The sequence below is a fragment of the Orbicella franksi genome, chromosome 12, assembly GCF_964199315.1.
Source record: "Orbicella franksi chromosome 12, jaOrbFran1.1, whole genome shotgun sequence".
Lineage (NCBI taxonomy): Eukaryota > Metazoa > Cnidaria > Anthozoa > Scleractinia > Merulinidae > Orbicella > Orbicella franksi.
In genome coordinates, this window is record NC_138156.1 from 16,751,350 (window position 1) to 16,777,829 (window position 26,480).

At 38.6% G+C, this 26,480-nt stretch overlaps 2 protein-coding genes across 3 annotated transcripts; both read left to right on the top strand.

Moving 5' to 3' along the window:
* The first annotated feature begins 3,998 nt into the window (after positions 1 to 3,998).
* On the top strand, positions 3,999 to 9,755 carry LOC145464091 (putative diacylglycerol O-acyltransferase Mb3154c). Its single transcript, XM_081447906.1, has 3 exons — positions 3,999 to 4,892; positions 5,397 to 5,556; positions 6,556 to 9,755. The coding sequence occupies exons 1-3, from the start codon at positions 4,194 to 4,196 to the stop codon at positions 7,206 to 7,208; spliced, it is 1,512 nt and encodes a 503-aa protein (XP_081304032.1). The 5' UTR covers positions 3,999 to 4,193; the 3' UTR covers positions 7,209 to 9,755.
* An 883-nt stretch (positions 9,756 to 10,638) lies between these two features.
* On the top strand, positions 10,639 to 25,742 carry LOC145462823 (putative ATP-dependent RNA helicase DDX52). Of its 2 annotated transcripts, XM_081446445.1 has the most exons (19): positions 10,639 to 10,735; positions 10,921 to 11,152; positions 12,655 to 12,785; positions 13,478 to 13,566; positions 14,577 to 14,673; positions 14,808 to 14,888; positions 15,614 to 15,676; positions 17,048 to 17,159; positions 17,658 to 17,730; positions 18,815 to 18,884; positions 19,516 to 19,649; positions 20,725 to 20,815; positions 21,701 to 21,823; positions 22,433 to 22,468; positions 23,060 to 23,174; positions 23,492 to 23,567; positions 23,831 to 23,902; positions 24,174 to 24,266; positions 25,427 to 25,742. In XM_081446445.1, exons 1-19 carry the CDS (start codon positions 10,646 to 10,648, stop codon positions 25,503 to 25,505), a joined length of 1,857 nt encoding a protein of 618 aa, XP_081302571.1. In that variant the 5' UTR covers positions 10,639 to 10,645; the 3' UTR covers positions 25,506 to 25,742. The 2 variants fall into 2 exon arrangements, with proteins under 2 accessions (XP_081302571.1, XP_081302572.1); XM_081446446.1 differs by lacking the exon at positions 10,639 to 10,735 and having other exon boundaries at positions 11,063 to 11,197.
* The last annotated feature ends 738 nt before the right edge of the window (positions 25,743 to 26,480 follow it).

Consider the following 26,480-nt stretch of genomic DNA (forward strand, 5'->3'; position numbering starts at 1 on the left):
TCAGTCCGAAGCCCGCCAAAATTAAATTTATATTTGCGCGGCAATCAAACGATAAACATGGAAGATTCGTACCTCGGTATGCTCCATGACGATCCGTTCGCACAGTACAACTATTACGGTTCCCAAGTCTACGTTAACGTTCCAGCTGCATCTCCAGGACCAAGCTCTGCTCAATTTGTACATCCGTATGTCCACCCGAGTCAGCCGAGTACAAGTACAAGTGCAAGTTTCACGACTACATGTAATCAAATGGAAAGCAGCCAAGCTAAGGATTCAAGAGCAGACGAGAGCAGAAAAAGGGGCAAAGATCCAAAGAAACAAGCGGCAAAGTATGGTGTTTATTTCCATGTGATTGACACTTGTGGTTAACAAATATTTTGCTGTGATTCAGTGCGCCCACGCTTGACAAATTAAAAATTTGGCAGAGACAAATTTTGTCGAGATTTTTGGAAGGGCCAAACAAATTTTGTTAGTCCAGTGCGTCCGGATCCTAAAATACATTGCATGATTTAACTACCGTTTCCGGTGAGCAGCGCGCGATAGTCCCTTGCATTCAATGTACCCAATAAGACTGAAAAAGGGGGCAAACAATTGAGCCTTGTCGCCCGTCAACTTTCGGAAAATTCCATCACGCAAAGTTGCACTGATTTAAAGTAATACAAAAGTGCTATGAGCGAGGCGTTGATTGTATGTCGGGTACAATGATCCCTTTACCTTAGCATCAGAGAGGATAGTTGTATGTCCAACAATGCAGTCAGATGCAGTCCGTGCTAGCGCATGTAAACAAATATGCCTACCCTTTATCCAGCTGCTTTGTCTCTTTGGTAAGTCCTTTTCTCAGCGGAACTTAGATCTGGCAGATGTTTTCCCTTAGTCTCTTTTCTTTTTTCTCTCCAGCCTTTGAAATGACTCAGAATGACTGCAAATGTAAATTAACTCCCGGCAATCTTGAATCGTCGATACATTAATAAGTTTAGGGTCTCAAAATAAAAGCATTTCTCTCAAAGAGACAGCGAACAATGTGGAATGAGTTCACCAAAAGCATTTCTCTCAAAGAGACAGCGAACAGTGTAGAATGAATTCACCCGACGGCCATTTCTGGTGAGCAACGCGCGATGGTCCCTTGTTTTCCAGAGGACAAACATTAACTCGTTAGGCTAGTACTGAACCACGATTAAGGCATTTAATGTACCCAATAAGACTGAAAAAGAGGGCAAACCATGTCCCTCGTCTTCCGGCAACTTTCGGGAAATTTTCGATTAGGCAAATTTGCAGATTCATAGCAACCCAAAAATGCTATGAGCGAAACGATGAGTGTATGGTACAATGAGATCACTTTACTTGACTACTTTAGCATCAAGAGAGAAAAGTTGACCACCGATGCAGACGACTAGCGCATATAGACAGAACACTATGCCTACCCTTTATCCAGCTGCTTTGTTTGTCTGCGCCAAGTCCCTTTCACAGCAGATCTCAGATTTGGCAGATCTCGTTTCTTTCCTTTACCAGCGGAGCCCTCGAAATAACTCAGAATGACTGCAAAAGAGGAATGTAAATGAACACCTTAGAGTCTAGGTTCTTATGCCGCCGATACCTTTTTTAAATTTAGTTGTCTATAAATGAAAGAATTAATGCAAAACAGACAGCGAACAGTGTCACTGATTCCAGTACAATGTACCATCACTGCCCCGTGTGCAAGCAAGAGAATTATGGGAATGAATTTACCAACCTTTACGTTGCCTTCCACTGTTTCTTTACAACTGCTGACTGCTTGCAGCACAATAGCGCCAGCAGCGGTTTTCTGAAGTGACGGCTTCTTCAGGCCTTTGGAACGACAAACGAGCGGAGATCCTGGAGATCGTTCGTATTCCATTGAAAAGAACGTCTCTAACGGATTTGGCTATTCGAGATACTAGTGTTATCACGTCATTGAAAATGACAGCTGCTGGTGTTATGAAAATTTTACTGATTGATGAAAAAGATAAACCGCAACACTAAAAAAAAGCCATCATTTTCGGGCATGGCACCATGATCACGCGCGCGTTGATTTGCATTATTTTTGCAGCGCGTGGCGCTGGGAGTAAGTACGACCGCTTGCGGTTTATTGACTCACGGCGGAGGACTTTAGACTTTAGAGCTCACTCGCGCGTTTTTTATGTCCCAGGACGGAAGCAGTTTAATTGACTGCTTTTTCGAAAAAGTCACAGCCAGGAAAAACAAACAAATCACGTTTTTTTCCAGCTAGGGACAGTGTTTTAAATCAGTTTTTAGCAAGCCAGACGCTGAACGAAAATCTCAGTCAGTAAATGATCTAATGCTAATATTTCCCAGCCAGCGTAATTGCAGCCTGTCGAGCGGGTTTTCTGTCGAGCGGCTCCGTCGGGTACTCCTCAGTGATCAGAGTGATGCCATAGAATTTTCTGTATTTTAGGTAACGAACATCTTGTGAGCTGTACAAACTGTTTTTGACATGCGTTAAGGACATTGAATAATACTCTGGATGTTGTAACGCATTTGATGATCAATTACAAATTTATTAGATAACGTGCAGTAAAAAGGCGATTATCAGCTTTATCCCGGTATAACGATATTTATAGAAATTTTCCCACAATATCGTTATTCCGGGAATTCGGCTATAACGATATCCCGGTTTAACGATATAATTTTAACGTGCCCGTGGCATATCGTTAGGGCTCCACTGTGCGTGGAATGTCTTCCAATATTTTATTCAAGGGAGTACAACACTCGGAATATAATCCGGAACTATGATGTCACTTCCTTTTCGTGTCACGGCCTTTTGCCATACCAAAATTAGGAATAGCGCCCGCTGGCAGAAAAGGAAAAAAATCAAAAGAAAATCACTTGTCACTCCTGCCAAGAGGGCAGTCGATAGAAATCCATGTCAGGACAATTTTTGTCGATGATTTTAGCATTGCTCGAAGCACGTGAAGCACGTGAGTAACATTAACACATGCATGTCATGACCATATTTGCCCACAAAACGTTTCCAGAAGAGCATCTTCGCGGTATGCTTCAGTTCTGTCCTCGCAGGTTTTGACCTTTGCTCGTCGCCGAAAAAAAGTATCATACATTTCCTGTGGGGAAAATTCTTTGCTGTTTTCTCTGTAAGTGGATTCTTTGTCGACCTTGCCGCTGGAGTAGGTGTAGGTTACATGTAAATTTACTTTGGCCTTGCCGGAAAGGTTAATCGCATTTCATTTACGAATACCGTGGGTCTAAAATCCAGTTAATTTCAAGTAGCAGGGGTGCAGGGGACATCAAATGTATGAGCAGTAAGTAAAATGTTAAACACGACCTTAACTCCGCTTAATCTCACCGCTACACTAGACGAGAATTGGCCGGTGTACTTCAATCTTAAATTCCTAAATATCCTTGTTGGTGTATCGATACAGCAAAACAGATGTCTGTTTATGTGGTAAAGGAATGCTAAATGCGACTAGATTTCATCATTTGCCGGGCAAATGAATGGAACTTAACCGAATGTTACTAAATTCGGTGCCGGCGTTGTAATGACATAAATTTACCGCGTAAACCTGAAGTTTCACACAAAAACACGTGGAAAATAAGTCGGTAGAACGAGGTGTCTACACCAGTGAAAAATGTATTTGTATTGTTCAGTATTGTTTGTAATATTCGTGTTAGTTTGTCACAAATCTTGGGCAATGTTACGACCAAGGTTACTGAAGGTCAGTTGGGCATTTGCCCGGAAATCCAGTGAGGTATTTGTGAAGTTTAATTTACTGGTTGCTTGTACCTGTAACACTATTTAACGCTTACCTAGCATTGCGAATTGTCCGGCAATTTTTTTCGCAAGATCTCCTTAGTTGTTTGGTTAAAAACGGCGTTATATTGTTTTCAGGCTAGAATCACGGGTTTGGAAATATAATACACTGTGGTGATTCAGTCAAGAATTTTGAGAATCGTGTCCAAGTTGCAAAGACTTGTTAGGAAATTGTCCTTCTTATGGGAGAGAGAGAGAGGGTGACCCTGCATTTTGCGTTTGTCAGTTTTAAAAGTTTGCTGTTGTTTTCCAAAAAGCTTAAACTCGTCACCTATTTTTAAGTGTTGAATGTTTTTTTCACAGTTTCCTGTGCTTGCTTTTGCAGGATTTAGGGACAGAGTCATAAGGAACAGTTCACCGGACAAACAACGCGTCGATTTTTCATTCCAAAATGAATCTTTACTCAAAATACTTGGAATCTGCTCCGTCATTTCTTTATGGCCTGTTGTGCTTCTTTGCCTTTGTTCTGTGGACGTTGTTTGCTATCCTGACACTTCCACTCTGGTTCCTGTTCAGAATTTTCAAGTGGTTCCAAGGGATTTGCATTTCATACTACAGACTAGGGAGGCTGCTGGCGAGTTGGGACGTACCGTTTCTGCACGAGACAGAATACAACCGTAACTTTATCAACGGTCTATTCGTGGTGGATGGCTCTATAGATCTGCCAGAGCTCCGTGAGCTGCTCATGGCCCGTGTGGTACAGAATGTCGAGGAACCTAGCTATGCACGCATGCGCAAACTCATAGTTCAAACTTACTGGCGCTACGTTTGGCAAGACGAGCCAGATTTTCATATCAACAAGCACGTGTACCTATTCGAAGGCCCTTCTCCATGTAACGAACTAGAATTGCAGAGAATGCTTAGTGAGCAGTTTTCCTCACCGATGCGTGACAACATTTCCCCGTGGGAGATTCTGGTGGTGCCTTTGGACATGCCGGGCAAGGATCAGACCGCCATTTGTATGAGGATGCATCATGCTTTAGGAGACGGATTCGCCTTAATTGGTCTGTTTTCCAGGCTCATGGATAAGAAGCCAGAGCTACTGCGTGTCAAAAAACCCGTGGCTACCCCTTGTGACAAACAAAAACAGGTAAGGATTGTCGAGTATGGTAGTTCTAAACGCTTCGTTTTTGTTGTCACTCCTTCGCGCGCGCGAGGCGAGTTCATTACGCGTACAATTTTGGCATTTTAAATTTGCTAAAATAGGCCTAGTAATAAATAGATTTATATTTTACTTTGGAATTTCGTAACTATCTGAATCTGTTGAGTTCGCCAATCGATTTGAAAACTTCCTCAAACTAAATACATGTAATTTCAGTGATCAATTCAAAACAAGTTGCCGTCGTGGCCTACGTTCTCTAAATACGCAGCACTTGATTATCTCAGGTTGTTGATTTGCAGAGGACGGCTACGAAATGTGCAAAGATTTAAAACGCACGTGTTTAGCCATTGTTTTATTTATAAACCTTTTGTTTGTTGACTTTTTATTTGCCGTTGCCGTCGTGGTTTGCTTAAGCTCTCTAATGTAAATTGAGAGCAACTTTGCTGTTAAGTGAGATTCATTGCCACATTCTGTTTGCTATGTATTTTGCAGGTGTGGAAAGCCATTCTAACAGGCCCATTGGCCCTTTTAAGCGTGGCACTATCCAAAGCAGACAACCCTTTTCCCGCTAAGAAGATGTCTGGAGAAAAGTGCGTTAGTTGGACTAAAGCAATCGACCTTGAACTTATTAAAGAAATCAAGACGCGAACAGGTGATGAAAACATACGTTAAATCAACCAGAATAGTTTCTAATAAGACTATAGAGGTACACTTGACCCCCTATGTGGGAGTGTTGACCTTGGTTAGAGCTGTCCTCGTCTTCAAGGTTCCACAAAGTTAATAACAACCTTATTCAATGAGTGATTCTAACTGTGAGCTTCTTGTGTTTCGTACGTGGGATTACTAGTGTTTAAATTTGGTTTTACCATATATGCTGCCACGTTAAGGCAATGTTGTTACAATAGTTTGTCCGTGAGTCTAGATCTGATTAAGATGTGTACTTTCGCCAGTAGCGCTACATGCTGTCCAATTTGGAAATATTTGGATGAAAAGATTCCAAGGACTGCCAGAATTGGATGAGCCCGGATGCCGAGCCCAATTTGGCAGTCAGATGAATCTTTTTTAATTCAATTACAGTTGTTAACCTCGGGGAAATGGGAGGTGGCCGCTTAGTAGGAGTTGCCTTTGAGTTGGCCGTTAATAGAATTTCGTCAGAGATTAGCATAAGGCTTTGTACAAACCTCAATTATTTATTCAAATAATTTATTCAAATACATTAACGTAACATGGAATCACGTGCGGATAATTATAAACGTGTGTTTGAGTAAATTTCTATTTCGGATTCTTATCTTTTTATCACCTTTTCCAAAACCAAGGGAAACTACGTGTATTAAATTTTGGGTGGCCGCTTTAATAATAAGGGTTAGGGCAATAGAAAAACCTTCATCGGTATGACCAAAAGGTGGCCGCTTAATAGGGGTTTTATTTGAATGTAGTATTTTAATGTAAGCATTTGCGGGACTTTGATAACTGGCCAGTTAACAGGTTGGCCGCTTAATAGGGGTTCACCTGTATGTTCAAATTGGACAAGATGATCGACTAGGGTGTAGTCGCTTTATAAAATTATATTGCGGCTTCTCACCGAAGACTGTCATCGCTTTCACAGTCATGTAAGCGTACCGAGTTTTACTTATTGTATTCTCTACCTTAGGTACAACCGTGAATGATGTTCTTTCCACCTGTTTAGCGGGTTCGTTGCGTCGATATCTGAGTTCCGAGGGAATGGAAAATCCCGCTGACATCCAGATCGCTGTAAGTATAAACACGCGTTCTCCCAAAGTTCTGTCACGTGACAACATACCCCTGGAGAATCACTCCGCTGGCTTGCTTTACAACCTGCCTGTCAGCATGGCCGATCCACTCAAGCGTTTGCTGGAAACCAAGCGGAGAATGGATAAGTTGAAGTCTTCAACAGACTGGCGAATCTTTGGGTTCATCTACGACCATATTGTTGGCAGGTTACCTGATTTCATCGGCCGGTTTTCTTCGTTCTCTCTCAACCGACATGCTTCCCTGATACTAAGCAATGTGCCAGGTCCTCTGACGCCGTTTGAAATTGGCGGAAAGGAAGTGGTGATCGCGATACCTTGGCCCCCATTGGTCAGCGATACGGGCATGTCGATTACGGTGTTCAGCTATGCGGGTACACTGCGCATGAGTGTTCTGTCCGACAAAGCTGTGCTTGCCAATCCCGGTAAACTAACAGAAATGTTCATAGAAGAGTTCGAAGAGATGTACGAGTGCATGAAAAACGCTCCTGCGTTAATAACGGAGGACATGGCTAAGTGTAAGAAGTATTATTAGCCAGTCAAGGACGATGGGTGGGTCGTGAGATAATGTGTTGATGTTGTTATTGTTTCTTTGACTTTTGTTCTCCGTGTTTTCATCTTAACCTTTAGACGCAGTTGCCGTGATATGTACGAGTAAAGTTAATGTTGTGGACCTTCCTTCCACTGAATTTCAACTGTCAGTGGTAGAGGAGCAAAGTCCTTTATTTTTTGATTGATTTTCATCTAGAAGAAAAAGAAAAAAAAGATTTAAAAATGAATTGATTTGTAGAAAACCATTAATAATATATTTGACGATGACTGACACAGGTTAGAAATGCTTTAGGAGTTCACGGACGTTTTAACGTTTAGACGTGTGCTTTGGATTTATTGCAGAATTTGTCGGAATCTCCATCCTCTGCATTATGTAGTTAGGAGTTCAACGAATTGGAAAGGCATTTCAAGCATTCATTTCGCGGTGATTGAATTTTTAACATGATTCGAAACCTTTTATTAAATTGTCATAAATAAATCGGAGATGCCACAAAAATGAAAATTGTCAACGAGCTTTGAACAGTTAAAAAAAAATGCGATATTGCTAATTTTTATTTCTTATTTATAATCAAACTGATCAATTCAATCAGCAGCACTTAAAATATTTCTTATTAATATATTTGCAGTCGATAAGTTGATTAAATTTATAGAATTGCCAGATTCAATTTTAGTATATGCAGGATGTGTCATCATTATGGTATAGATGAGGGATCACGGATTTGACAAACGACGTCTCGTACATACTATGGACATTGCAATTTCCCCTGCCGATCTTAGCTTTGGGCCTAAGTAGACTTTGAAAGAACGCCCAGGCCATTGGAGAGATGAAGAGATAAGGCTTGATTTGACAAACTGTTGTGCTTAGGCAGGCTTCAAAGCACGTTGTTTTCGTCAGCTTGGAGTGCGTCTGAGTTCTTCAAGTAATCGTTTTCGGGTCAGGGTGGTTGAAACAAAACTATTTGGAAAGAACTTTACAGTTTCGCAGTGAAAGTAAAGACAAAGTTTAGATAGGTATGGCCAAACGAACGGCTGAATTTTGAAATTTAGAATGTATTTATAAGGCCTGGTTTTCACTATGACATAAACACAAGCACAGGCATCAGCATAATGACAGTGAGGACACTAACAACACAAGCATTTAAGCACAAGCACGCGATAATGAGATCGCGCAAAACACAAGCATAAGCACAAGGACAAGCAGAACAAAGAATTTTGTTCGTCTAACGATTGTGCTTATGCTTATGTTAAAACATCGTCCTTTGTTTTACTGCATCGAGGAGGTGCGGAACCCATTCTCGTCCCCAGAGGCCGCGCTCCTTTTGGTCAACACAAAGAATCGCGACCTCTTGGAAGGTCCAATTTTCTGAGCATGCGCAGAGTAATCGTTTCGTATTCCCAGCCAATCAGATTTGTTAGACTTGACTGAGCATGCACAGAGTGACGGGAATCACGGACTTCCGGTGTTGGACGAGGCCAAAGGTCGCGATTCTTGGTTCTGACCAAAAGGAGCGCGGCCTCTGGGAACGAGAATGGTACGGAACCGAAAATAGGCCAATTATACATTCTGCGCATGCTTGCGTTGTACATCCTCGCTACCGTTATGCTTATATATGCTTGTGCTTATGTCGTAGTGACAAGCGGGCTTAAGGGTATGCTAACAAAAAAAAAACTTACAGCGATTGGGCGCTGGCGCCCATGTGACAAAAAGCTTAACCTACATATTGGTATCAGTTTTGAAATGTTACGTCAGTTGAATAGAAAGAGCTGTTTCATTTTGACGGCAAGAGCGAGGATGGTATAAAGAAAAGTAAAGTGTGCATATTCGTTTATTTGTATTGTGTCAGCGGTACCTCAGCTATTAGAAGTCCTTTACGTTGTAATCGATAACAAAAAAAAAAGAGAAAAAAAAAGAGGAGAAATAACTCTGGACAAAGTGGTGTGAAAACTGGACAGTGATGTCCCGTCTTCTCACGCTCCCGAACCAAGGTTAACACTAGATTTTTCTTGACTGAAGTTCGAATACCCGTAAGATTTTGAACTTCTGTTGGTTGACAAAAAAATCCGGGAACATCTGATAAGCTGGATATCGCTAACACAGATACCTGATACTTGAAGAGTTACAGTCAGTTAGCTTTTCGCTGTTTGTTTCATCCTATGGAATTCATTAACATCATGGCCAGTGCACTACAGCTGTTCAGAGCAGGCCTGCTAGATTTAAGGTGGCGGTTGTTTTCCAGGGAGGTTTATCCTTAAGCGTTTTGCTCCAACGTTTCTCAAATATCTGAGGCTGGTTCTTATGTATTTGTAGAATCTTTGAGTGATCAGTGATCAGTTTAGGTAACTCCCTGGCAAGAATGACTCGCTACTTTTGCTAACAAAGCCTTGTGAAACCTCTTGGTAATTTACCAAACTACTTCTTGTGCTATGTTGATCGCACCTCAAGAAGTTGGTAGTACAGCTACATCAGAACGGTAAAAGGGGGTTTCTAAATAATGTGTAATTCAATGTAACTGGTTAATTTGCTTTCGCTTTTGTGCAGTTCTATTGTTTAATGTGTGAAAGTGATCTCCATGATTGAATAAAGATACTTTCCTTTATTTGATCTGTCTGTGTCACTGGTGTATTTTGACTATTTTCATAGATATTCTTTGAACGTGATCAGGAGAAAGGGTCTACGATAGTACATTTTATAACGAATAAAAAATTTGTCTTTCACTCATGCCTGCCATTAACTGATCAGAGGTTATTATTGAAAAACTGGACTAATAGGAAAAAAAAAAACAGTCGAATATATTTGCTATTCCCACGAAAACGTATCTCCTAAGGAGCGAGAGATGAATGCATGAACCAAAATCAGGAACCCAAAGGGTACATGTTTGAGATACTCATTTGCATTAACGGACTCGAGCCGATGACAATATTGTGGGATACCACGGGTATCCCACGCAAAAAAACCGTTAGGTTGAAGAGTTTTGAATTATGACAACGGAAAATAAAAGGTTAGGAATCGAGCTCACCTCGTCCTTTTATTTTTAACCATGACGCTCCAGCGTGCCTTATCCCTTCAGAGTTGTGAAAGAGTGGCAAGAGAATGGAGAGGATCGAAGAGGATGGAGTTGATGGCGGCCACAGTTAATAAGCTTGGGTAAACCTTGCCTCTCCATCCCACATCCAACCTACTTTTTTTGGAGCTTTCTACTAAAGATCCGGCGCTCTATTCGATTGCCACTGTGGTTTTCCCTTTCTTGGAGTTTTTTTATTTTTCAGATTTCGGAACATTTTTCAGTCCGTTACAGGATCTAGAATTCCGGCCGACTTTAGTAGACTCTATGTAAATGATATACGGAGGATCTATCGTTAAAATGATTACCGCTGACTCAATTTTCTTTTTCCGATGACTTTTCCAATGACTTTTCCAATATGGTGGACACTTTCGACCTTTTTCGACGACTAAGTGTAGGTGCAAAATTCAATAAGAAGAAATTTGACAATGACACAGAAAATGTTAAGGTAAGTCTTAGAAGGACATGTTGTCAAAAATTACGGTTAGAGAATTTCTGTCACTTTATTACAAAACATTGGACACAAAACTCACGTGTTCCCAGGTCTTTGATAAACATTTTAATTTACATTGTCTTGTACTCAAGATTCAACTGCTTTGAGCAAATTTTTGCAATTTGAACATATATCTACAGGATTCCAATGAGTGTGTCTTTCATTCTGAGAATGTTGCTCAAGCACTGGACTTTTTTGGAACTTTGGGAGAACCTGGAGACTCGCTAGACCGAACCAGTAAAGCTGAAAAATCCAAAGGGACATCAAAGGATCTATTAGATTCTGGTAACAGGACTAAGAATAAGAAATCAGAAGAAGAATCCTCTGAATTTAGGGGAAAGAGAAAGAAAAGAAAGCGAGTCACAACTAAAGGTGAAGCAAAGTCGTCGATTTTTCTGTGAAACGTTTATGGTACTTGTAAGTTTCGGTTGCTTTTTTTTGTTGAATGTTGTAGAATGTGTACAGTGGTCGATGCGCCTAGCTACAAAAAGCTATATATAGGCTTAAAAATCCCAACTGGCAGGAGGAAAATTGGCTATTCAAAAGCATGACTGAGGAGTTGAACTACATTGTAGGGTCTACCGAAGAAACATTTGGTAGACCCTACTTGAACTTGAACCTGTGACCTCCAGGTTTCAAGTCTGGCACCCTAACCACTCAGTTATGCTGCCTCCTCTTTACTTGGTATAGATTAACTATAAATTGGAATCCCAATTTCTCCTATCCGTCAAGTTTTCTGAGGTACAAATTTAGGTCCAAGTTGGTTGGAGTTTCTGGAATTCTGCAGTTCGAGACATTGGGATACCACCTGCAACAAAATATGTACCCAGTGATTTCAATCCTTTGTTGGTACAAATGGTTGCAATTTTGTTCCTGTTGTTCTTTTTTATTTTGTTCTAAAACAAATTTAAAGTGGTACTATGATCAAATTTTTACCCCTCAATTTTTTAGGTGTATCACATAGAGTTCCATGAAAGAAAAAAACGCTGTTTACCGTTTTTTAATATCTACATTAGTTCCGGAGATATTTAAGTTTGAAAAATGTGTAAAATATGCAAATGAATGACTGATGACGTCATACACTCAACCCAATATTATATTATGTATATAAATAGAGCTATCTCGGTCAATTTACAGCAGAATCCATTGAAACTTGGTAGGCCAATAGTTCTACAGGAAACACACCTACGGCTATAAAAAATTCTGTTCCCATGGCAAAATTTGAAAATAGTAAACGACATTTTTCTTCTCATAAAGACTACTTGTTTATGTTTTAAATGGCTTAGATAGGAGAGATGCGATTTTTGTCATAGTACCACTTTAATTCTCTCAATTAGCATCCAATGTATTATACAGTACCAGTGGTAGATCCAGACCTTGAGCTAAAGAGTAGGGGGAGGGGGGACTGTTTGCTTGCCTTGCCAGCTTTTCTTCCTTCTTTTTTTTTTTTTCACCCAAAATAAGAGGGGTGGGACAGGCCCCCCGGGCCCCACCCCTAGATCTGCCACTGAGTACATGTACTATTTTTATTGTAATTGTTGCTTGCTTAATCCTGGTGAAAAGTTTTCAAGGGTCTTAAAGAAACTTTGCATCGAGGAATTTCATAAGGATCTTATCAAGGATCCCAATCAAGATCTTCTCTTGACCAAGTTAATATAATGATACTCAACAAACTTGAAAGATTTTTCTCAAAGATCCTGGCATAATCTTTGAAGATACGGGAGGATAGGTGCAAGATGAAAGGTCTTTTAGGATCCTTGAATGATCCTTATCCTCAATAATCTTTAGTATGTCCTTGTAAGACATTAAGAACTAAGAATTAAGACTTGTGGCATTCAAAACGACAATGTAATATTATATTTTTTTGTCTGCAGATGAAAATGGTAATGGAAGTATACCACTGCCAGATTCTAAGGTTAAAATCTTTGCAGAGCAAACATCTGGAAATGTCAGTGTTGATAAAATGTTCAGTTCTGAAAGGATGACAGAACTCCATCAAGAAAAAGTAGGTTTGTCATCACAAACATAATGTTGTTAGACAAAAGTAAACAAACCTGTGTAAGGCTGCCTGCTCTTCTCAAGTGAAGTCTGAACAAGGGCATCTGTGTTGTACTGTTGTTAATAATAATTATTGTGTTCTAGGCCATGTGATTTTTCCAGGAATGTGTGGAAAACGACCTGATCTCATTGATCATTTGCAGTTTCGTAAAGTTTAATGTTTGTGTATTGTTGAATTAAATGCCCTGTGTTTTGACAAATATCTGGAGAGTTAACTGTAGAGACCAAAATGGAAAATAATGTGTTACAGACACCCCTCTCTGAGTTTTCTTGGGGAGAGCGGGCATCTACACACAGGCTGAAATAAACAAAATTAATGAAAAACAACCATGGGGATAACTTATCAATGTGTTAATTATGCCACAGTTAAGAATGGTAAAATCGCATACATGGAAGTACATGATTGTACTGTTAATAAAGGTGTTTAGGCTCAGCGCATATAAAAAGTTATAAACATAAAGATTTGTGAATGATCAGTAGACTCACTGACTTACATTTACTTTAATTTGCATAGAATTGTAGGAATATGACAAACTCCTACTGGATAAGAGTTCTCCATATACTTTGTATTTCATGGAAAGTTCATTGTAAAAAGAACAAATTAATAATTTTATATGATTTGCAATCTTTTGTCTTCAGATGAATATTGCAAGGAGAGAAAACCACATATATGTTAAGGGCTCAGATATTCCTGATCTGGCAGAGAGTTTTTCTGATTTACAAGAGAGGTATTAAAAATGATTTCATGCGTAGTGATCTGCTGCCAAGCTTCCTTTTCTTGTGAGGGAAAGTAAACTGTGGCTTGGGATCCTCAATAAAGTTTCCTTGGAACCCTGCAGGGACTCCCATATAAAAAGGGCAGGGGCTCTTGGTGTACCTTTTGGGGGTAGAAATGCAGTTGTTTTGGTGCCTCTTAGGGTGTTCAGCCTGGTCCACAGCGGGAGCTTTTGCAGTACCTTTTAGGGTATCAAGCCAAAAAATATGACAGGAGATAATGTGTTGTTTTAGAATTGGTACCTCTAACTCTTAGGTGTGAAAACACATTTTAAGCCACACCCACAAAACAGGATCTTTCATTGGTAGTTCTCAGAGGTTCTTATCAAAATTTCCAATGAGCACCTCCGTCTTTTTTATATGGGATTCTGAATCCCCCCCCCCCCCCCCCCCCAGGCTCAGACCTTTTATAATCTATTTGAAGCAGAAAATTGTAACCCATTCAGAGATGTTGATAACCATTTCACGCACAGTTGTAGAAATTTTGCTGACTTCCACTTGAGTAAGCCCTTAAAATTCCTCCCCCATTAGGAGCATCTGTTTGAATTCTTCCAAAACAAAGTCTTTTTAAATACCTATAGTAAATGACAGTTTTCCCTACCCTCTACTATACTTCAACTCATGTAAACCAGTCTGAAAATGGTACCCCCATACGTATAGGGAATTAATCCTAACATTGCTTTTCGTCTTGATTTTGCTTGTCAAATGACTGCAACATTATTGCTTGGCTGATTCAATCCAACACATTCTGGTACTTTTTAATGAGCACAATATATATGGTAATGTTTTTTCATTACTTAGAAAAATATTATAATAAAACAGTCACTTTTCGTGATAGAACACAAATTTTCTTCTGAACAAAATTTCAATTGTCCCTTCGAGCACTCGTCATTGACCTGTAGAAAACTTGAACTTGTGCATAGTTTAATATTAAAATTTCTTTCCTACATGCTTTCTTGTTCAGATATAGACTTGCTCCTTACATGATAGAGAATGTAACCAAGAGGGGTTATCAGCAACCAACTCCAATTCAGATGCAAGCTATACCTCTTATGATCCATGTAAGTACATGTGAGACAAGTTTGGTCTTTAAACATAGTTAAATTAAACATGGAGTTTCTTACATATCAGTTAAGTAATTATTATTCCTTGTTGAAATGCTCTCTGTTTTTTTTATTTTTATATATTTGATCAGAAAAGAGAGGTGTTATGCTGTGCCCCTACTGGCTCTGGGAAAACTGCAGCTTTCATTTTACCAATTCTTCATCATTTGAAGGTAATTAATGTACTAAATTCTAAGTAATGTCATGATTGACTCATGAAAAACATTTAGGATGTACACACCATGTGCTTTGATCTTACTTGTCTGAATGAACAAATATCCAGGCAATATGCCACTTTTCATCTCTGTATAAAGTGACCTGGTGATAATTTTGCATTATAGCAACAAGATCCCATCAGTATCTAGGAAAACATTTTTTGACTGCATTTAATTCAGAGACAGCTCATTGAAAATTTGGAATGGAGACAAGTGGTTGATTTAAAAAAAAATTATCCATATTGTTATGCGAAATAAAATTTTTCAAAGACAGATATTAGTCTTGTTTCACGATGTACCACATTTCCTTAGTTATGACTTTCAGTGAATTATGTTATTATTCACAATCACTCTCTCTGCATGTGCATTATTATAATTTTGTAATGCCACAATTTAACTCCATTCTTCAACCTCAAAATCACAACAAATTGAGAGTTGTCATGGATCTTTGATGACCCACTTAAGGGCTCAACTTTCAGGGAAAAACCTTGAGGCCAGCTGGCCCTTAAGTTTTTTGATTTAGTTGCCAGCAAAAGTATTTCAGTGAAAAGTTGAAAAAGTTAGTCACCAGTGAAGAAAATGTGGTAGCATTTGCGACCCCAGCAGTTGCAACTTCAAGCTCTGCACATACCCTAGAATTCATGTTTTAAAATACAAACATTATCTTGTTTTTTTTTTTGTAGTCTTCACGAAAGGAAGGTTTCAGAGCAGTTGTTGTGTCACCAACAAGAGAATTAGCACAACAGGTGTGTAACCAGGCACTAGAAATTGTTATATATTAAATCATCTTATTTATAACTACCTGAGTCGAGAGAAACACTCCGATAGTGAAGTACCGGTACATTTATCCTTAACATTAATCACAATTAATACAAAAACCATGGCTAGGATCCATTCTGGAACTTTGGATACCCACTGCCTACACTACATTTGTATAAGGAGGTAATTTGTCCACTAAATTATAAAGGGCCCATATACCTTTTTAACTTGTTTTATTGTATACATTGCTTTCTATTAACCTTTTCAGCAACAGGCCATCAATATTTGGTCTTATTAATATAATATAAATAAACAAGTGTCTGTGCTGGACATGACTTAAAGGTCAAATGAACCAAAATTTAGACATTTGTTTCATTTGAGTTCTATGTGTTCATTAAGTATAAAATAAACATATTCTGAAGTTTCAAACAAATTGGACGAAGCATTGCAGAGATATTGGAATGTTAAAATCACTGTTTTTTATACTTCAAAATCGTAGAGCGGTCGGCAAAACTGTTGGATAATTGTCAGAAATAACACTTGTGACGTCACTGTTGGTGAGCTCAAGAAATGCAGGAAATTTAAAACTGTTTTGGTTTCAACTTCACAGTGAACTTCAGAGGAAAACCACTCAAAATCAAAAGTTAGCATTTTCAAGTTTCCCCAGGACCCAAAACTTAAGAGAGAATGGCTTATAAAAATGAAAAGAAATGCTTCATGCCCTCGAAGCATTCACGCATTAGTGTAAAACACTTTACCGAAGATGGCTTCAAACAAAATCTTGTAGTAAGGAGTTTGTTGGAACCTCTTTCAAGCTTCGTCAATTTGTAGTCAAGAAAGACACGGTATCAACAATTTTTAACTTCACTATGGAACGTTACAAGCTGGCAATTGGACAAAAAACAACGAAAAACAAGCGAATAATGCCCGCCAAACAGCGGGCGAACTCCTCGGCCATTTCCCAAGTAAAATGAGCTTTGTATTTAGATCCAAAACCTTCCCCACAAAAGACTCACTGACGCAGAAACACAGCAATGTTCAAGACAACAATGATGTCACAAACCAGAGTCTCAGTTCCATTCCTTCCATTAAAGTGCGCGGTCATTTTGGAAATGTTTTCGTGAAGCCATTGGCCATCTTGGTACTTTCAACTTTTTTACTCCTTTTCATGGCTCAGAAAGAAAAATTTCCGCATAAGTTTCCTTTTACATGTTTTTTTTTAACATTTCGTCGCTATAAAATGTTTGAAGAAAAGATGTCTAAATTTTGGCTCATTTGACCTTTAAGACTCCACTGTGACAAGTAGAATTTAAATTTTTCTGTAAGTAATCTCCCTCATTATCCTATTTTCCCTGTAGATTTACCATGAATTCTGTCACCTCTCTAATGGCCGTATGTTCAGGATACATCTATTAACTAAATCCAAGGCTTCTTCTAACAGTTTTGGATCAAAGTCATCTCAGAGGTTTGGTGAGTCAGAGTCAAGAGACATGCTCTATTGCAGGAACATGGACTTTGTCTTAATGAGTGGTTAACTTTTTTTCTTTTTTGACATAAGTAACTTAGCCATTAATTTTCTTGATGTAAAAGATTGAAACATCTAAAGATTATTTCCCTTGCTGCATAATTAACTACCAAATATACACCGGTATATCTTTAAATGTTAGGTCTGGTATTTTATTTTACTAGCAATAATTAGGGCATAATAATTGTTATTGTATCCAAGTTGACAGTTTTGTTTGTTCATATCTATTCTCCACTTGCCAATATCTATGTGTTGGAATTTGATACTTTACTTACTTTTATTAAATGATATAGAGATTTAAACTCTTAGTACTTTTGAAAGGCATGGTAACTGAGAGAATGACTGTCTGTTAGATTCAGACTGGTCTATTGTCCACTGTCTTCACAAAGTTCATTCTTGGTCATTTACTTTAATATCAGCATATTTTTTAACTTGATTTTCAGATATTCTTGTAACCACACCCAACAGACTGGTACATTTGTTGTCCCAGGATCCACCAGGAATTCAGCTTCACAAGTAAATTCCTGTTAGATTAATAAACAGTTAGATATGTATCAAATACTGTGTGTCATGACATGTGGAAAAAACAAGGGGTTAAGAACCAAAAATAAATTGCAAACTGGTCTGTATCTGCTGATTGAAACTTTAACCATGTCCTGCCTTGAACATCACATCCATAACAAACTTGTTACTTTGTGGGTGAAATGTACCAAGAACAGGCAAGTTCACCTGTTACATCAAGGGCTCATCAAGGAAACTCAGCCATAACAGGTGTTACGGCTTACAGCCCTTAATGACAGCCCTGCATGTTATTTGTAACATTTGTTTCGTCTGTGTGTCATATCTAGACCCTACCTAGCTCATTGTAGCTCAAATATAACTGCACTGACCACTTAAATCATGCATTGCATTTCAATCATTATTACCAGTGATTTGGTATATATATGATCCACTAGAGTTTCATATAGGTACCTAAACATGAAAATTTAACTCTTCCTGCTCCAAACGTGAAATATTTATTCCCTTCATGGATTGTCACAGTTGCACATTTCTAAAGTGGCACATGAAAACAGTTGCCTTCAATATTGAATTCTCTGTTCTAATCAACAGTCATGAACATGTGCTAAATACTATGTCTAGACCAGATTGAATAAGCCAAAAATAATCCAGATAGTTCTATAGTCAACAGAAGTCTGAGCAAGCAGTTTATTTATTTTTTTTAGAAATATTAATATTTTTAATTGTCTTAATTGGCTACCTGGCTCCTCTAACACTTGTGGTTATTTCAGGCAGCCAGTACTCTAATAATTTTATTATTTTCCTTGTAATGTAAATTATTTTCAAGACTACAGTGCAAGGTTTTGGATCTTGTTTGGATGGTTTTGATCTTCCATATATTCACTTGCATACTACAAGGCTTTGTTGTTTTTTTGACCCTCTTTGTTCTTATAGACTTTTTGATAGTTTTCTTTGCCCAGGTTCTCAAAGTATCAGTTGATAAATTGTTCTACTGACTAAGCTTGAGAATTTGTATCAGTTTTCTCTAATTCAATTGTGAAATATCACTACCAACAGTATCCTCTGAATAATTTTATTGCAGTGTAGAGTGGCTGATTCTTGATGAAGTTGACAAATTATTTGAAGAGGGAAAGGATGGGTTTAGAGAACAGGTTAGCTAGCACTATTTTTATCTCATTATTATCACTATTAAATACAGTTGAGCCTCTATTAAGCGACCCCCTATAACCTATAACCTATAACCTATAACCTATAACCTATAACCTATAAGCGGCCAACCTTTGTTTCGTGGCCAGTGCCCAAAGTCCTGGAAAAATTGTTAGCTATATACTGTAACAAAAACCTCTATTCAACGGCCACCTCTATTAAGTGGCTGTGGCCAGCTTCTTGCCGTCCCAAGGGTGATTTTGTTTTGTTTTATGCCTCTACTAAATGGCCAGGAAGATTTGAAGTTGGACATTTTTAGCCAGATGAAGGTAAAAGAATGACAAAGTGGAAATGTAATTGTTTCTTTGGCTTTTGTTAATGTTATGGACCGCATTATAACCATCATTGTTCTAATTAAAAGTTTCTCCACTTGCACTGATTAGTACTTATTTTTGACAAACTGAAAACTGGACCATGGCCAACGTTGTTTTCAGGTGATTCTCTATTCAAAGGCCACCACTATTAAGCGGCCAGTTGTCTCCGTATCGACTGTATACATGTATTATTATGTCAAATTGGTAATCAATCAATGAACACAATTTTATTTATCTCAATAATTATTTTTTCTGGATAAAGGTAGCTACTATTTATCAGGCATGCGACAAACCAGATGTTAAGAGAGCACTGTTTAGTGCAACCTTGTCTAACGGCATTGATGACTGGGCCAGGATTCACCTGGACAATGTTGTTAAAGTCACTGTTGGAATCAGGTACAAACTTACTTGCTCCTTGACGTATATATTTTAATTTATTCGTAGATGGGCAGTCATTTAAACTTGGTGATCTCAGGTTAATCAGTATATTATTATTTTGAATAAATCTCTGTCTGGCAAACTTATAGACACAATTAGCTTATTGCGACTGCGTCATGTAGTAAATTGTGGCAAATGTGAGATAATACATTAAGTGAAATATTCCCTTAGAAATAAACGTCAGATTTTAAAGGCATTTTTATGGGCTGCTTGGCAAGAGTCACAGGTTGCAAATGTCACAGGTTCTGAATGCCTCCTTAAGTCAGGTTAGAGCAGTTTTTCAGAATGTAAACGGGCTGACCTTCTTGACATGAGGTAACATAAGCAGTGATGTTTCTGTTGGCAATATATGAAATAGACAAGAAAAACAAATAAAGCATATTATTACACGATTAAGTTATGACCCTAATGATCACCCTAAATGATCACTCTTGAAGATTTTTTGATTGTTTTATCAATTTTATGGCTTACATTATTGTATACTTCTAAAGGAACTTGCTTTTACATAATTAGGATATCCCTTTCTTTTTCTTCCAACTCTTTTTCCCTTCTGTGTTGTCCAACATCAGACGTGAGTATACCCTATTCGGCTCTCAATCAGAATTGCATACTTGGAGTTTGCCAGCAAGGTTTTTTAGTTAACCAAGCTTGCTCTGGACCTTACTGGGAGAATATCAAACTCCAGTCTTTTTTCCCCAAGAACCGTCCTCATGCTTGGTTAATAATATATATATGTTTTATCCACATGTGGCAGACAGATTCATTTTTTTTTAATGACAGTGGGCTTTAGAGAGGGTAGGGAATTGTATATCTCACCAGAACAACTGACCTCAGCTGGGGGGTCAACCTGGGACCACTCGATTCAGAATCCAGGGCACTAACTGTTCCCACTGCAGTTCCTAAATGTTATCATTGATATGGTGTCATGTAATATGGCGGATCAAAGAACCATGGCTTAGAATTTGAAAAATGTGAGAAACACAGGTCACTACGCAGTTTTTGTTGTTATTGAAAGATATTTTGTTTTAAACAGAAACACTGCCACCCACTCGGTGGAGCAGGAACTGTTGTTTGTTGGACAGGAGGCTGGTAAACTTCTTGCTGTCAGAGATATTGTTCAGAAGGTGAGGAGGTTTCATTACTGTTGAGCAAAAGAATTACATAACAATTATCATTCTGCAATGCTTTGCTTCAGTATTGTTTATGTATAATTTACTGATTGTACATCTACCATACTATACGCATGCATTGTTCTAGAAATTTCTTGAATTTGTTAGGATGATATTGCTCTTATCTGAAGCTTGAACTAGGCTTTTGTCACAGATGATTAGTGAGTAACAAGTCAGGCAATAACGTTGATGTTTAGAGAAGCCTCTGTAGCATGAATTCATTAGTAAACAATACTAATCACAGTTTTTCTTCTTGGCCACCTACTGCTAGCATTTTTGATAAGTCCTTGTCCCCCAAAATTCACACTACTCATTTAATTGGAAAAGGGCTTTAAGTTTAAATCTTCTTCACAGTATTTTCCCATGTAACGTTAGGAGAATAAAGTAAAATAGAAGATGGTATTATGCTGTTGGTATTTCTTTGTACATCATAGATTTCCATATTTGGATCTCAACAACAACAAAACTGTTAGGTAGAATTTTAAAATTCCCTTTTTCATGGTTAAGAAAAAAGTTAACATTGGGAGACATTTTACTCATTAGCCTCATTTTGCATGCCTCATAAAATGTAAGCTGCTTCATGTATTATTTGTCAAACAATTTAATAAATGTGTAATTATTAAAGCCAGTGCAGACTGCAGTCTCTGTGTAAGACTTGTTCAAATCCAAAGATGAAAATACAATGGAACCACGCGTTATGGCCACGCTGTTCATACGGCAATATTTTTGTGGCTCATTGGTTAAGATTAACAGCTAGGGTTCCACAGACTGTATTATCTTATCTAGGCTATACCGTACTTTGTAAGAATGCTGTAACAGTGTTGATGTTTCTTTCCACAGGGATTCCAGCCACCAATGTTAATATTTGTGCAGTCCAAAGAAAGAGCAAAAGAACTGTTTCACGAACTTATTTATGATGGCATTAATGTGGATGTTATTCATTCTGACAGAACACAAGCGCAGGTGAGCTGAATGGAACACGTCAGTTACAACAATATTCATCTAACTGTCTTGTTCTATGTTCATACCTTGTTTATAAAGTACCAGGGCAGGTGGATCTGAATTTCCCACTTTCTGTGCCTTTTTCTCCTGGCCCCAGTTATTCCTTTAATAGTTGTTGTTGTTGTAGCCCCTTTTGACTTTTACACTTGCCAAATGTATTACACAATATTCCTGAAGCTATCTTGAACTTCTTTCTGTGGGTCCCACCTTCCAGACTCGCCCACTGTACTCCTGATTGTCTACCGTTAAGTACAGTATATTTATACCCCTGGGTTGATTGGCCAGAAGACGATCTGCTGTACGTGATTTATATCATACCCAATACCGCATGACAGCCGTGACAGGCACTAATCTTACAACTTTGAGTTGCTCTGACCACATCAAGATGTACGTGTATGATCATGGATGGTTCACAAAATCCATTTTTAGGGCAGCATTGACATCTTCAAGAGTGTGTTCTCCCATAGTTAGTGGTTCTCCATACACTCAAAAAATGCTCATCTTTTCTATGTTATCCCTCCACACTTAAGGACACTACAGTAACTGTTATCATTGTGAATTCTTTTTCAGAGAGATAACGTTGTAAAGTGCTTCAGAACAGGAAAGGTATATATAATCATCTTTTAAAATTGTTTTTGTAGTGGAGATATTGTCTTATTTACTATAGTCTCTGTGGCAGGCGTTCAAACTGGAGGAGGGGAGAACTAGAGGTAGGCATTCAAAGGGGACGGAGAAGGGAAAACTAGAGGCAGGCATTCAAACGGGAGGGAGAAAGGGAAACTAGAGGCAGGCATTCAAACGGGAGGGAGAAAGGGAAACTAGAGGCAGGCATTCAAGGAGGAGGGAGAGGGGTAAACTAGAGGCAGGTATTCAAAGGGGAGGGAGATGGGGAAACTAGAGGCAGGTATTCAATGGTGAGGGTGAAAGGGAATTTAGAGGCAGGCATTTAAGGGGGAGGGAGAAGGAAAAATTAGAGGCAGGCATTCAAGGGGGAGGGAGAAGGGAAAACTAGAGGCAGGTATTCAAGGGGGAGAAAGAGGGGGAAACTAGAGGCAGGCATTCAAATGGGAGGGAGAGGCGGGACTACGCTTCTAGTTTCCCCTCTCGCACCCCTCACACCACCACGTCTTCCACATAGGCTATATTTACCTAAGAGTCAAGCAGTGACTTGTACTTTTTTTTATCATTGATAAACAGATCTGGGTTCTCATAGCTACTGAACTCATGGGTCGTGGAATTGACTTCAAAGGAGTGAATTTAGTAATAAACTATGATTTCCCTACATCGTCTGTGGCTTACATTCACAGAATAGGTATGAGATATGATGTTTTTCACTTCAGTGCTTTGATTGAGTTTGTAGTGGATATAGTTTTGCGTAAGCAATCAATTAGTGAATAAAGCAAGCAAGTTACCAAGGAAGTCAACACTATAGCGGTTAATCAATCAGTCGATAAAATGATCAGTAAAATCCTCAATCAATCAATAATGAAAGAAAGCAACCATCGGTCAGATATCAAAATTAATAAAATCGTTCACCTTACCTAGCAGAGTCAGTGACCAGAGAATTTCTCCCAATATTTCTTGCGATGTTTTATTGTTTCAATTCATGTTTTTGTATTTATTTTGAAGGTAGAACAGGCCGTGCTGGTAGACCAGGAAAAGCTGTGACATTTTTCACAGAGGACGATGCAACAAATTTACGCAGGTACGAACAGGGCTTGCATCAGTTAGTCATCGACGTTTCCAAAATTGAGCTGTGCTAACTTTAGTTTTGATTGAGAGAATTACAATGTGTATCAGATTGTTCAGATAATGGAATGTTAACCAGTGCGTTTTGGTTTTATCTTCTGGTCAAGGGAAACCATTTCCTTCTGTTCATTTGCTTTACGGTAATTCGATGATTTTCTTTTTCCTTTTCCTTGCCGTCATGCACTGACTAATGAGTTGTCACGTGGTTTTGTTGTTTAGTATTGCCAATGTAATGAAGAGTTCCGGATGTGAAATTCCTGACTGGATGCTTAAGTTAAAAAAGCCTGGCAGGTGAGCGACTAGAAAACATTCAATTCTTTTGAATTTTGAAATTGAAATAGAATATTAAAATATTCAGCAAGCCCCGGCTGTACACATTTTAATTCCCTTTCTCTCAAAAGGAAATACTTGTATTACAAAATTAGAAAAGGAAAGATTTAGTAGCCAGAGTAAGACTATGATGGAACAGTTGTGATATAATAGATCTTAATTTAGGCATTTTGCGCTACAGTGGTGTGTAATCTTGGCATCACACAAAACACTTTATTGTTACTTTCCGCAGAAAATCGCGAAAGAAACTATCCAAGACGCCTCCGTTACGATCAGCGATTAAAACGGTGTCAAAATATGACTCGCAGAAGGCAAAAAGGAAGAGGTAAGAAAGCACACTTGACTTGTAACTGTACAGTTTACTTAGCCCGTGAACAGGCTCCGGCTGGAAGGGCCAAGAAGGAAGTGGCTGAGAGTAAAGTGGTCGAGGGGGAATATAGGGTAGGGGTTATCTTCTTTCTTCCTGTTTTCCGTTTTCTCTTTGCCCCCTTCTCGACTAGAGAGCCTGTTCACAGGCTATGACATACCGTATTTGGCAATCCTCGCTCCAGTCCTCGAACAGTGTTCAATTATTATCCAATCAGAAGATACTACAAGTTCTTCAAGAGTTAGGTCTGCTTGATCAGGAAAATTTCGGGATTGCAACACAAAGAACTTTTGAGAAAAGCAGTGTTAACACGCGAGAATCACCTGTTAGAAGCAAAGATATAGGAGTCTCTATTTCTCGACGCTTTAGTTGACAGCACGATTGATGTAAAGCAAAATTGAATTATCATTACCACAATGTTTCTTCGCAGTAACATTTCTGTCTATCGCGGAGAGACTCAGCTTGCTTCTATTCGAGCCTTCTTATTCATCAGCCTTATAACAGACCTTTACACGGTTTCTGACGCCATCTTGCTCTGGGGGGTGGACGGCAAACACAGCAAAAATTGCAGTAAATGCACGGGGAAAGTTGAACGCTCGATACCGAATAAGTCAAGAGCGATTGATGTTACGAGTATTTAATGCATTACAGGGAAAAGATACCCAGCTGAAGGTTTTTTGACCGAATTTGAAGTACATGGATTTGCTGTTAGGCGAGAAATTGCACTTTAGTTTTTCATACAAATGTCTCTAAACGTTCCCGCAAATTACGACTTGGTTTTACTAACACTAATGTATGGAAAAGTGAAAACCTTAATAACCTTATTGTGGCTTTTCTAGCGCAGCTATTTTCCTGAATGAGAGCAGTAAATTCTTTTACCAAGTAACTTTCAAGTAGTTTTCAAAATTTAATTTCGTTATTTTTTAACAACTAGTTCTTGCAGCTTATTTTGAAAACCTTTCCTTGGAGGAACCGAGATTTGTTGTCACTATAAGTGAGTTCTGCGTGCCACATATAGATTTCCGTCCTGAACATAACAAACTAAAATAGCAACAAGTCATTTGGTAAGAAGTTCGTGAAAATAATTTTGATAAGTCTCTCTTATTTTTCTCCCGTAGAGAGTTGATTGAAGCCTCAAAGAAGAAGAAGAAGAAAATGAAGTTATCATCCAGCCATGCCTCCGAGCGGGACACCTAGTTAGCTCTTTATGCTCGGTCGAATTAAGATTTTTAATCATCGTCATCTGCATCTCGGGGAAGGGGAGGATGAAGAATAAAATACGAGGTATCTTCTGCCCTCCCCTTTCCATCCTTAGTCCCAGAGCATTAATTTAATGTTTTTGAGCTGTTAATACAATTTCTCAGAAAAGACTGATCTATTTTTAGGAGAAAACTGTAACGACTAGGTATCAAATAAACGTACTTTTTCCAGTAAGCGTTTCTATTCATTTTCAATGTGCCTGACTTTCAATATCAGCACTCCAAAGTGTCGAGTTTAGTTTGGATTTAGAGCACATTTACCCTCTTACCCCACCCACACCTCATTACATTGAATATTTCGATGAAAATATCAAACAGTATCCCATAATTCATTTACAGAGTAAATTGGATCGGATGGTATAGACCCTATTTGTAAAGGGCTGCTAGGTTAAAATTATTTTGTATACATGTAATTTAGTACCCTGCGAGCAGAGTCTCCTCAGATCGAAAGAGAATGATCAATCGCAGAGTATTAAATTAGAAGATTAGCTTCTCTCAACTAGTTGAGAATAAAAATTCTTTTGAATTATCAACTCAAAAACGATGTTGGTAAGGCTAATTTTAATACTTTTACTAGTAAAAGGATTTATAATTGACAGCCACGGACAAACTTCTCGAGAATAGCAAGCCATGATTTACAGCTATTCTTAGATACGGGTAAGATATGCGTGTAAATCAGGACAGTTTGGTTATTGAGATTTGACAACGAATAGATAAATAAATAAATAAATAAATAAATAAATAAATAAATAATATTTCCATATTTTGTGCGACTCGTATCTGGCTAGTCTAATTGTTCGCAAAGGGTTATTTAATAATAAATGTCTTGCCAACGCAATGACCCCGGCCAGGACTCAAACCCGGATGGCTTGACCCGGATGGCTTGATCCGGACTCCCAGTCCACGGCGCATC